This window comes from Calypte anna, chromosome 17 (assembly GCF_003957555.1).
Source record: "Calypte anna isolate BGI_N300 chromosome 17, bCalAnn1_v1.p, whole genome shotgun sequence".
Taxonomy (NCBI): domain Eukaryota; kingdom Metazoa; phylum Chordata; class Aves; order Apodiformes; family Trochilidae; genus Calypte; species Calypte anna.
In genome coordinates this window covers 8,669,256-8,681,574 of record NC_044262.1, presented here as the reverse complement: position 1 = coordinate 8,681,574, position 12,319 = coordinate 8,669,256, and the positions used below count along the sequence as shown (strand labels likewise).

Sequence of the window (12,319 nt, the reverse complement as noted above, 5' to 3'; positions counted from 1 at the left end):
TTTTTTCCCCTCCCAGGCTCCAGTCACATGCTAGAACGTGACTTCCTCTGGCTCCAGACTGCTGTGCAGCCTGAAAGCTGGCTTTGCAGAAGAGGACAGAGGATGCTGAGGAGGTGGCAGTGAGTGCAGTACCAGAGCTGTCTATTTGGTAAAGGTAACAAGGAATGTAACCTGTAAGGAGTGATGTGCTGGTAACAAGCCTCATTCACAGACCTGGTGTATTTGCCACAGATCCTGTGGTTCGTGCTCTGGGAAGCTCTGCTTCCCTGTGAACAGAAAGAGGATTAATTTGAGCTTTTAAGGTGAGAACTGAGCTTGGGGAAGTTGATTTTTTTTTTTTTTTTTTTATGGCTGCTGTTGAAAAGGGAGTAATTTCTTTGACTTGTAGAGAAATATTGTTATCCAGTATGAGTTCTTATTGTTGTCTTATGTTTCTGTGGTTGCATTGAGCCTCAGTTTACCATTTTCCTGCATGCAGCTTTGGAAGGAGCCATCTCTTCTGTGAAAGATGGAGTTATTCAGCTAATATGATAACTGTGTTAGCTCTACCTGTTACAAGTTGTTTTGGTGAGTTTATTAAGTTGTAAAGGGCGTATGCTGTAGATGAGTAAATGGAATCTACAGAAACTGAAACCAAATGAGGAAGGCACCCTGTGCACTGAGAACTGTGAGTAGATCTCACTGAAACTGAGAGGTTTCTCAGACATGTTTCACTGGAACTGCTTCAGTGCTACGTGGTGTGGTTCTTTACAGTTTGCTTCTTTCCACAACCTGGGTTTCAGAGAGATGTAACTAAAATGAAACTGCTTGGAGAAATTTATATTCCTGTAATAGAATGATCCTTGTCTCTCATAGTGAGATGTTTGTAGCCAATTTCTTTCCCTTTTTTGGTCTTTGCAGAGTAAAAGCTGCTGGGCAGAAGTTGCCTTTCCTCCTCCTCCAGAAGCCATGGTTTCCAGGAAGGTGTTGGGATGTCTTGTCTGTCTGTTTGTAGCTACTGTGTTTATCTGGTAAGCATTTGCTGGCAGGCTTCCTTATATTGAAAATCCCTGCTCTATACCATGGTAAAAAGCACAGTAGCAGAAAAATATAAGCAGTGCATCTTATGGCAAGTCCCTGCTGGAGCTGGAAGAAAGAAAGAACAGTAAGTGGTAAAATAGATAAAGTAATACTATTAGAGGGAAAAGTCTCTAAATGGAGAGAGAATAAAAAGACTAATTGTGTCTACATTAGGCTGCTGACACCATATCTGACTCACAAAAAAGTTTACAGAATATTACAGTTACATTTCAGTCCAGGCCTTAAAAGAGATGATTATCTGTCTCCTCAAATGGTCCAAACTCACTCCAGTATAATTAGGGGTAGCTTTTAGCTAATAAACCTTGTTCTTTCAAGCACTGAGAATGTTTGTAGCTTTGAGTAAACACTGAGTATGCCTTGCAGATTCTCCTGGGCAAATTCAAACATTGTTTGAAAGGAAGCTGAGATCAGGCATTTCTAGTAACTATTAAATTATTAATTATTAAGTTGCTCTTAATTATGCTGTATTTCAGATGTTGCAATTCTCTCTTATTTCACATCATGGGTGATTGCATTTCAGCAATACTTAAGTGATTGTATGTGAAAATCTGAATAGATTGTGATTTAAACCAAAAGGAGAAAAAAGCCTGTGCAGTCCATTGCTCTGCTGCACAAATTAGAGGATGCACTCAGAGCAACTCACTTTGCCCTGAGCTTCCCACTTGTGCCTTAGCAGCAGTTTGTTCCATTAAAATGTGAATACAGTGGTTCCTACACTAATTAGTAAAGCAGACAAGCAGTTAGTTAGCTGGAGTTACTTCTCAAAATCTGTGCCAGATTCTGAGGTGATCTTAGAAAACCCTAGGAGAGTATCTTCCAGCATTACCTGTCTTAACATGTTTCTTTGCTCTCCCAGGATTACACTTTGGAATGGAGAAGTGCACTACCTCCCATACTACCTCCCTTGCCCACAAATCTTGTGAGTATCCTGTTTCCTCTTGAATGAATAATACAGATGATTGTCACAGGAGCTGTTCTTCACTGACAGGATAAATAGTTGTTAACAAGCAGCTGCTTGTTCTTCATTTTATGAATCTCTAATTAGTCACTCTCTGAGAACACAATGGTAATAACACAACCTTTGCTGCTTCAGTCTGCTTGCCCTTCAGGACAGCTCTGGTTTTGTACTGCATGAGGGAGCCCTGGTTTGTTGTGGGTCACAAAGACCACAACTAAGAGGTTATTACCAGGGTGTAATTACACACATGCACATGTACACACAGGATCCTGCTGTGCCTTGAGATGGAGATTAAGTATCCCAGCTCACTACATGGAGAAACCTGAGTCAGAGAGGTGAAATGAGCAAACATGTAAGGTGAGGAAGAGTTAGGAATAACGCTTCAGTCTCATGACTGTGGTTTCCTTCTTCCCTCTATGATCTATGCTGTCCACTCACTTTCTCAAAGATTTGTTATGCCAGCACTTGGGTGGAGCAGAAACCTGCTCTGAACAAAATGGAAGTGTGGCTGCTTCTCCAGAAACCTTACAGTTTAAGGGGTCAGCTTCACTTACAGCAGCAGGTCCTGAAGCTGAACCTTGTTCATTTTTAGGAAAAACATTACAATCCTGTTCTCTTCCCACCCCATCCTGCAGCTCAATGAAACTCCAGTACACAGGAGAGAAGCTGATCCGGGTTGTCCCCCAGTAAGTATTTCCTGACCTTTAAACTGCTGTTCCTCTCTTCCAGGCATATTCATGTATTATTCAGTGGATATTTCTTCCTTTTTACAGATTATTTTATCAGCAGCCAAGAGTCCTGGCTCCACAGTAAGTTTCTTTGTTTGAACTTTCTTTTGTTTCTACAGGCTTAGGTTTGAGTGCTCTGTGGCACTCAGTTTCAAAGTCCTAATACACCCTGGGCAGCACCTTGTTCCATGAGAGCTCCAACCATATCAGTGTGTCTGCAGCTGTAGGTGCTGCTCTAAGATTGAATTTATCACTGCATAGAATGGGGAGACAAGAGGTTCTCAGAAAAGCTGTGGCTGCCCCAACCCTGTAAATGTTGAAGGTCAGGTTGGATGGGACTTGGAGCACCCTGGGCTGGTGGGAGGTGTCCCCCCCCTATGGCAGGGGGGTTGGAACTGGATGAGCTTTAAGGTCCCTTCCAACCCAAACCAGTCTGGGATTCTGTCCTTTTTAACAGACCTGCTGTAAACTCCCAGTTAATACATCAGCACACACAGGTTGTCTGCATACATGGTGGCTGCCAGGAGCTCTTTTTTGGGTGGGAAATATCTAATAGCTGGAAAACTGCAAAAAACTTTCTGGAGCTGTACTGTAGCTGTAACCAACTGTAGGAGGGCTTTGAACCCATTGCAGGGCAGAATCAAGCAGCTGCCTTGTGTGACCTTCAGCAATGGCTTCAGCTAACCAGCTGGATCTGCCACTGGAATGAGCTGCAGGCACTCAGACAGGCAAGTCTGGATGAGAGGCAGAGAAACCTGGGAGTTTAAAGAGTTGTGGAAGGCTTCAGGCAGCAGCAGCAGAGAAGTGGCCTGGGCAAATGCTCTTTGTCAGCTGTGTTTGCTAGCAGGCTCCTTCTGTCCAGCTCCTATCACCTGACTCTTATCTCCAGCAGTTCACCTTCAACAGCCACCATTCTTCTGCATGTTAATCAACACACCCTGCTGGTACATAACTTTTTTTTTTTTTCCCCCCCACTATTTTAACAGGACATGCTGGGCCTGAATATTTCTCTATTCTGTACTGGAATAACTTAAGGTGTGGAATCAGCAAGTGAATACTGGAGTACATGAGTCATGTAGCTTTTAGTGCTCTGGGTCTTCTGGAGTTCACTAGCAAGGACCAAGAGGGTGCATGCCATGGGAATGAGTCATTGGGAAACCCAGTGCAGCCCTTGAAAATTAAATGAAAAAGGCTGTGCTTAGAGAAACAAACTTGCTGATTTCCTCCTCTCTTTCTTTCCTCCTCCAAAAAAGATAATTAACCCAGAAAGAGAACAGCTCAGTTAGTACATTTTCTACAAGCCAAATTCTTCTTCCTCTATAATTTCATATTTAATCATTACTACAGGAGGGAGTGAACTTGCTATTCTTGTATTCACTCAGACAGAAAGTATTAGATCTGTGCTGCTGCCTCAGCCATCAAACTGTTCCCCACAGCTCCCTGGGTTGGGTTCTTGTGCTGATATTGCCTTGGGAGTGTGTCAGAGGAGAGGCTGCTTCAGCCTCCAACTGTGACCCTCTGCTGGGCATGGCAGATTTCATTAGCAGAGTGCTACAGATCATGGTCTGGGGTGAGTGTGGGTGGGCTAGGGTAACTTACACATCATAAATGACATCTTGTTTTAAAATCAAAAAGGTAAAAAGAAACCCTGAAAACAAAGGAGAAGGTTCAAATAGCACTGCATAGCTGTAATAAGGCAGAATCAGATTCTGCTGCCTATAGATTCAATATTTCCACTACCCACACAGGAGCTTAAGGATGTTCTATAACTTTGTTACACATCTGAATGCTGACTCACATACAGAATTATAAATTAATATCTGAAAGTGTTAAAGCTATATATAAATACTGGAAAAATAAACTGTCATGCCACAAGCTGTGTTTTAATAACACAGCAATAGGGTATATTTTTATAGTAATTTGCATATTGTGAGCTGTGTTTTAATCTGTAGGTAGCAGACTGATAGCAAATTTGCATAAGTTCTCATTCTGTGAGCTCAGTGGTCATTAAACTCTCCCCAGCAGAAAAGTCCCATGAACTTAAATGAGATTTTAGTAGATTCTCAGGTTTTTGCCAATGTGTTAAACAGTGCTTAATTTCATCCCAGAACTGAGATGTCCATGCTCAGTGACTTCAAATGAGATGGCAGGGAAAGATCTGAAGACAAAGCCATCCCTAATGAGTTGATGTTGATACACACACTCTTCTAGCTGCCTTTTTAGTGTGTCTTTCCCTTTTCCTGGCCTTGGAACCAAAAGGAACTGTTCCATTTCGTTAACATTCCCTTTCTCTCCCTTCAGGCGTCAGGATGTGCTGACAGTCACCCCATGGCTGGCCCCCATCATCTGGGAAGGAACCTTCAGTTCTGAGCTCCTGGACAGTGCCTACAGGCCACTGAATCTCACCATAGGGGTGACAGCCTTTGCTGTTGGAAAGTGAGTGAAGCACTTTGTGGGTCCAGGTACTTCCTCAGGGTGGGAAGATCATTTTGACTTTTCTTGTCCTCAGCAGAGCTGAAATCTGTCCCAGTCTGTAGGGAACTTTTATGCCCATGCAGTGTGGCCATAATCATACAAACCTACAAGGGAACAGACTCAGTGCCTGAGGTGCCTAGAGCATGGTCAGTGTTTCTGAAGAACTACCATGTGCCTTGGGATTAGAACTGTAGACAAGTGGTTGGTTGGTCAAACCAGGGATGATCCACTTATTCCTTGTCCTCTACTGACTTATTGCATGTGCAGTGTGTGCATCCTTGCATCCTGGTCACCCCCTGTCTTCTCCCATCAGTTAAAGTGAAATCCCCCACCTCTTGTCTCTGCCACGCTGCTCACCCCTTGTGTCTGCACAGGTACTCCAGGTTTGTCAGCCCCTTCCTGCAGTCAGCAGAGAAACATTTCATGCAAGGCTATCGGGTCAACTATTACATCTTCACTGACAACCCAGAGACAATTCCCCATCCCCAGCTGCAGCCTGGAAGGAGGTTTGTCACTGTCCCCGTCAGTAGACACCCCAGCTGGCAGGAGATCTCCATGCGCAGGATGGAGGCCATCAACAGGCACATAGCAGAGGTCAGCCACCAGGAGGTGGACTACCTCTTCTGCCTGGACATTGACATGGTGTTCCACAACTCCTGGGGGCCTGAGACCCTGGGTGACACAGTGGCAGCCATACACCCTGGCTATTTTAATGTCCCTCGAAGCCAGTTCCCATATGAGAGGAGGAGCTCCTCAGCAGCCTACATCCCTGATGGAGAAGGAGACTTCTACTATGGAGGGGCTGTGTTTGGGGGGCTGGTCAAGAAAGTCTATGAGGTCACCAAGGCTTGCCACATGGCCATCCTGACAGACAAAGCCAATGGGATCATGGCAGCCTGGCAGGAAGAAAGTCATCTCAACAGACACTTCCTTTCCAACAAACCTTCCAAGGTGCTTTCTCCAGAGTATTTATGGGATGACAGGAAGCCAAAGCCCCCCGAAATTCACCTCGTACGTTTTTCCACAGTGGACAAGAACTACCAAGAGATAAGAAATTGATCATCTGATCCCAGCAGAGATGTCCTCCACACAATCAGACCCACCAAATATTAGCTCCCACAGGGAATTTTTTGTTCCCAGTGTGAACAAACTGAGAAAGGAACATATGGATGTGCTGCAGGATTTCTTGGACCTTCTCAGCAGAGAGCTGGTGCCAGCCATTGCCAGTAAGAGCCTTGGTCTGACAGGACAAGTAATGTTAATTCATATGGCAGTCGTATTCCAAATACTAGTCTGTGTTTTAGAGACCTGAGTTTAGGCAGAAATGGCACAGCTGGGACCCAGCCTGAACTTCTTTGGGTTTATTTTGGTCACAGATGTCCTCTGAACCTTTTCCCTGGTTCACATCTCTGTGGATCATGTCATCTTTTCCAACACAGAAAATCTGGTATTGAGAGGTTCGTGTTCCTGCAATCCTTTCCAACTTTTCACTAAGTGCTGTGAAAAAAAATTGGCTAGAAGCTGCTGGAATTGACAGGAGGGGCTGATGCATTTCCAGAAACAGTGATTTCACTTTGCAATGAATGTGAGTTCAGGCTGGAGCTGGAAGTACACTGGGGGTCCAGGTTTTCTTTGTGTGAGTGTGGTGAGAAGCTGAACCAGGCATTTTGCAGGCTGACAGCTCCCTGGGGTCAGCAATCTGGGGGGGTCCAAACACAGGGGAACAGCCCTGGCTTGTGTGATCATCAACTGGGGTCACAGCCTGGAGCTTCCTGTGCCACCTCCCTGCTGCAGCGTGGCCATGGCTGCCATAAACATCATCTCTGCCCCCTCCTGAGGCAAAAGCTGTGCAAGGCAGTGTTGTGAGCACAGGGAGCATCAGAGAATGGCCCTGCCTAGAGGAGGAGCAGAGGTGAAAGGGCTAAGCTGGCTGTTTCTAAGGGAACCATTTAAAAAAAAAAAAAAAAAAAAGGCTTATGTGCCAGAGAGGGAACATGAGGAAAAGGTGCCTGACTGTTCTTGCTTCTCTGCTCATGAGAAAATTGCTCTATGGCAGTGTATCAAGTATTCAAAGCTTTAGGGCCCCAGCACTGATTGCAGATGACTTAACGAGCCATTTCAGGCCTGTGTGAGCAGGCTGAAAATGGCACTTGACAGGGTCGTTGTAGGCATTTCATCTTCCAGAAGGCTAATTAGAAAAGCTTTCATGGTACCCATACTACGCATAAGGTACATAAAATACCTCCAGCCCAGCCCCCCTTGTGGCAGCTGCTCTGGTGATTCCTGCTTTATCCAGCCAAGGGTCCACCTTCATGTATTTTCTCTCAAGTCTTAGGGCTGGGGGAAGCCTTTCTGCACAACTGAACCAGAACTGAATCTCATGAGAAGATGTCTGGGTTTGGTGAGCAGGCACAACATTCCAGAAGAAAGGGTAAAAGATCCTTACAAAAGATCCTCACAAAGAGATATATTAGCACCCAACCCAGGATTAATACTGTATTTCTTATTTGTAAAACAGTTGTGTTTGAAGGCCACAACTGAAACTGGGTCTCATTCTGACAGTTGCTATATATATATGTATATGCATAGGGATTCTTTTACAAGTCAGAAGGAACTGTCCAGTCTGATCTGCACAGGACAAGCCAGATAAAATTATCTCCCACTCTCAAGCTCATGCTACATGGCTGTGGTAGATCTCTTACAGAAGCATTCATACCCCATAAATACACAGCAGCCACAAATCCATGGATCAACTGTGCCAGTGGCTGAATTCCCCTTGAGCCTTAATTCTGCTCTAAACTGCTCAGTGTTTGCAGCCATGGGGCTTCATCCTGCCACACTAAATCATCTGAATTCCTCTGAATTTCATAGCCTACACTAAATCCACCAGGAGAGGAAGTTTTCTTGTGCAAATGGTGTGTGCACAAGAGGGTGGTCTGTGTTCCTGGGGGTACCTGTTCTGAAAAACTTCTGTGAAGGGCTTGGTCTCCAGCTCTGAGCCCGTGACCCAGTGACTGAGGTGGTACCAGCCTGATTTGTGCAGTGCCAAACATGTTTATCTGCCTGGCTGGCCTGAAGCTTCTCCCCAGGGAAAGGTCTGGTGTCACATGCTGCCTGACACAGATCTGCTCAGCAGGGCTGTGATTGGAACCAGCACCTACAAAGTCCCTGTGTCTCCAGGGAGCAGAGGAAAGTGACTGCAGGAACACTCCCCAGTGCAGCGTGGGAGATGCTCCCTCAATCAGCTCTTGCCCTCCTCTAATTAGTGAAAGCCTGGACTTCTGCTGTCATCTCCTGCTGATTAATCATCTCCCTCCAACACCACCAGCAAACCTTCCTCCTCTCATTTGGATTGTGCAGCAGTGGGGGAGCTTCCTCAGGACCTACTTTCTGATGTGAATTCCCCAGCAGCCATAGGTCAGGGGGTAACTGAGGCAGATGGGAGCAAAGCAGCAGACTCTCACTCCTGCTCATGGGGTCTTCACTCACCCCGGGGGACAATGGTGTTTCATGTGTCCCTGTGCCAAGGAAATTTTGACTTGGAAGCACACAGACAGCACGGAAACATGTATGGAATCAGCACGTGTGAATAAATCATCAGCTGATTTATGCTGCCTGAGGATCTGCTCCTGCTTTCAAGGTATTTTTGACTTGAGCCCTGGATCCCCTTCACCAAGCCTTGGATCAGTAGCTCGTTGCCTTCCCAAGGGCCCCTTGTTCTGTCCATTTCTTTCTGCTCAGCTGGAACAGACTCATCATTCATTGTTCATCCAATTTAAGAACCCAGCTGACAGGCTTTTTCTTTCCTCGTCCCAGCTGGTGACTTGCATGGTGCATTCATCCTCAAAAGGAAAACTTCTCTGGGGGACAAGAAACAGCACTGAATGGGCTCCTGGATGGGGCCAGACTGCGATCCTCTCATTCTCCCCACTCAATCCATTCCCACTAATTCAGATTTGCACCCCTATTCACCCCTAGTTGGGTTTCTCTTAGCTGTCCCATGGCTGTTGCTGCCTGGCATTACTGACCAGAAATGTCATTCTGAACTGCTTTGATATGCAGCAATAGTTATGAAAGGACTGGCCCAGTCAAACCTTCTCTGTGTGAGATCTGTAGCTGAGGGGCATGGAAATGAGATGATCTTTGAGCAGACACAGATGAGGAAGGATAAGAACATCAGTTACACGTTCCCTGCATAAAACCTGGGGAACAGCCATGTGCATCTGGCTGGCTTGATGCAGCACAGGGCTGGGAAGGAGCTGGAAGATTCTGAACTCCCTGCTCTCTTTGCCTCTTTATCCTATGGTTTTTCATGGGAGAGACTTTCCCCTGTTTCATATACACACAGGGTCCAGTCCTGGTCACTGACTGGAGAATGGGAGGCACACAGAGTGAATTTCTTTCTGTCAGAGATTTGCTCTTGATCTCAAAGAGCAGTTCCAGGCACCTGGATTACTATTTTCTCCCCCTGCCTGCTCTGTTTCACCTCACTGCCCCAGCAAATCCCTGTGGGATCGCCAGGGGTGAAACATGCAGAAAGCAAGAGCTGCTCTCCAGGTGACAGTGACAATGATGGGTGCTGTCAGAGACAGCAGGAACTGGAGAAGGAATTCACAGGAGTGGGTTGCACTTTACTCGTGCTAAATACCTGATCCTCCAGTTCTGCTCCACACAAATAATTCAGGAGAGCATTGCAAGCAAAACACCTTGAAGAAGTGACTTTTAAATGTCTGCCTACCCACCCGACTCCCCCCTTTATCTAAGTGTAGAGTAATGCTGCACTGACTTGACTCTCCCTGGGCTATATTTAGGTTAAACATAGACCCACCAAATGTTGCTGTTTCATGTAAAACGAGTACAAAGCCGTATGAAGAGTGTTAACCAGAACTCTGCTGCTTGAATGCCCTGACCCCTGCTGAACCTGCAGCTAAATTAAAGCAAGCCATATGAGTACAAATTGCTTTTTTAAAGTGCTTCATATTCTGGGTTGAGGGGTTTTTCTGTTGTTATTGGTTTTGTTTGGTGTTGATGTTTTTGTTTGGTTTTGTTGTTTTGGGTTTCTTTGTAGATAGTTATGCCAGCAGCAAACGACATCTTTACAGTCTTTTGACGTCTGTATTTTACCCTCTGTTCAACGCTGACACCGTTACTATAATTAGAAGGATGTTGCTCTGTAGCAGCATCTAGTGCCAGAGCCAGGGCCCTGGCATCACCTTTTCCTTTTCCTTTCCTGGCTCTGCTCCCCCTCCGGAGCCGCTGGATCTGCTGGCCCGGAGCCACCCGGGAGCAGGAGGGTCAGAACTGATGGGCTGTGCCTTGTCACTCATTCCCACTGCCGCCCTCTTCTTCTTCTTTTTCGATCAGGGGGGGCTGTTGGACACCGTGGCACTCGCGTGGGTGCCGGGTAAGTGTCCTGGAGTCCCCAGGAGGGGACCAGGCAGCTCTGCACCCCGAGCCAGGAGAGTGACGCAGCCTTCCTTGGGCTCCTGCTTCTCCTGACATCACTCCGCCGTGACAGATGTCATCAGCCCCATAAATACAAACTGGGAGTACTGGAGCATGCAGCCTCGCAGTTTCCAGGGCAACCCCGCTGGCTCAGCCCGGGCTGGCTCCCCAGCTCCGCTCCGGCACACCGCCTGCACCCACACCTCCAGCACCGGCTCCTCTCCCCGGCCCACTTTGGGGAGCAGCAGAGAGGAGGCTCCGGGGGGAGTTCGGGGAGAGGGTGGGGGAGATGTTTGTGGCACCGTTCCCATGGTGCCAGGCTCCCCACTCGAGGTGCCTGCCAGGGGACAGCTCGGCCGCTGACCCCAGCTCTGGCCCTGAAGCTCTTCTCCTATTTATAGCTCGCACAGCTCTGCCAAAAACACTCCGAACCGCTGCGTTCCCTGGCCAGGCCTGCAAGGTGCTTTCCTACAGGTCCTTCCTCTCCTCCCCCGGCACCCACAGCGCCCACTTTAAGGGGGGGACGGGCACCTAAACAGACCCAAACAGTCCCCAACAGAGGTGAGGTGCCCCGAGTGCAGATGTCTCAGTGGGCACCGTGTGTGTGTGTGCCCGGGCTGCGGGTCCCGTTCCCCGGCATCCCCCCGCAGCCCCGCACCTCCCCGCTGTCCCCCGGTCAGCCCGGGCGGAGCCACCCGCGGTCCCCGCCCCCCGGCAGCGTCGTGCCCGCCCCCGCGCTCCCTGCTCCCGGCGGCTCCGCGCTGGCGGCTCCCGGGGGGAGACGGGGCCCCATGGCCGGCATGGAGAGCCCCCGGCCGCCGGGCAGCCCGGAGGGGCGGTGAGCCCGGAGCCCCGGAGCGGGGCCAGCGGCTCTCCCTGCGCGGCCGGCGGGGCTTGTGCTATGCGGGGCACGATGATGATCGACACTCAGGTGAGTCGGTGCGTTTCACCCATCGGTCTGGGCTTCTCCGGGGGTATTTTCACCGTACCCCCTTACTCCGAGCCCCCGCGGGAGCTGCAGGGGACGTTCGGTTCCGTCCCCTTCAGCTCCGCGGCTGGTCGGGCTCCCGGTGGCCGCGACGGGCGAGTGGTGTACGTGCGGTGGCCGGGAGCGGGTGGGCTTCGGGGGTGGCTTCCTGGGGGTCTGTAGGTGCAGGTGTGTGTCCCTTGCTGCCCTCTGGGGTAGGGGACACTGTAGGTGCCAGCACCCCAGAGCCCCGGTCTGCAGCAGGAGCTTTGGCAGAGAAGCGGCAGCGGGAATTGTCGGGTTTTGCTTTCTGTCTGTGAAATAGAGAAGTGCGGGGCTGGAGGGTCGGGAACAAACGCAGCAGAGTTTGCCTTGGACAGGGTCTCCCTGCTTTGCGGTGCTGCAGCCGTCGCTGGGCTTTTGGTGGCTGCGAAGCTGCTGGGCCAACCAAGCCGGGGTTGCAGCAGTCGGGCCGAGGGCCACCAGGAGGCCCTTTAGCTCTGCCTGGTGTGTTGGTGGGGTTGGATGAAGCTGAATCGAGCCCAGGTGGACAAAAGCTCAGCACTCACAGACCCACAAGTGATGTGGGGGCAGCGCAGGGTGAGGCAAAGGCACGAAATTTGGGGGTCTCCTCAGGATGTGGCTCTCTGGTCCTGATGCTCCTCT

General features: G+C 48.8%; 2 protein-coding genes across 2 annotated transcripts in view; both read left to right on the top strand.

Moving 5' to 3' along the window:
• The first annotated feature begins 906 nt into the window (after window positions 1-906).
• On the top strand, window positions 907-10,198 carry GBGT1 (globoside alpha-1,3-N-acetylgalactosaminyltransferase 1 (FORS blood group)). The gene is made up of 6 exons (XM_008497277.2): window positions 907-1,010; window positions 1,937-1,999; window positions 2,674-2,724; window positions 2,812-2,847; window positions 5,068-5,202; window positions 5,616-10,198. The coding sequence occupies exons 1-6, from the start codon at window positions 949-951 to the stop codon at window positions 6,298-6,300; spliced, it is 1,032 nt and encodes a 343-aa protein (XP_008495499.1). The 5' UTR covers window positions 907-948; the 3' UTR covers window positions 6,301-10,198.
• A 1,295-nt stretch (window positions 10,199-11,493) lies between these two features.
• RALGDS (ral guanine nucleotide dissociation stimulator) overlaps window positions 11,494-12,319 on the top strand; it is a 55,909-nt gene continuing 55,083 nt past the window's right edge. The window contains exon 1 of the mRNA XM_030461187.1: window positions 11,494-11,617. Coding sequence (XP_030317047.1) covers window positions 11,588-11,617 — 30 coding nt within the window. The 5' untranslated portion in view covers window positions 11,494-11,587. The remainder of the gene's footprint in view (window positions 11,618-12,319) is intronic.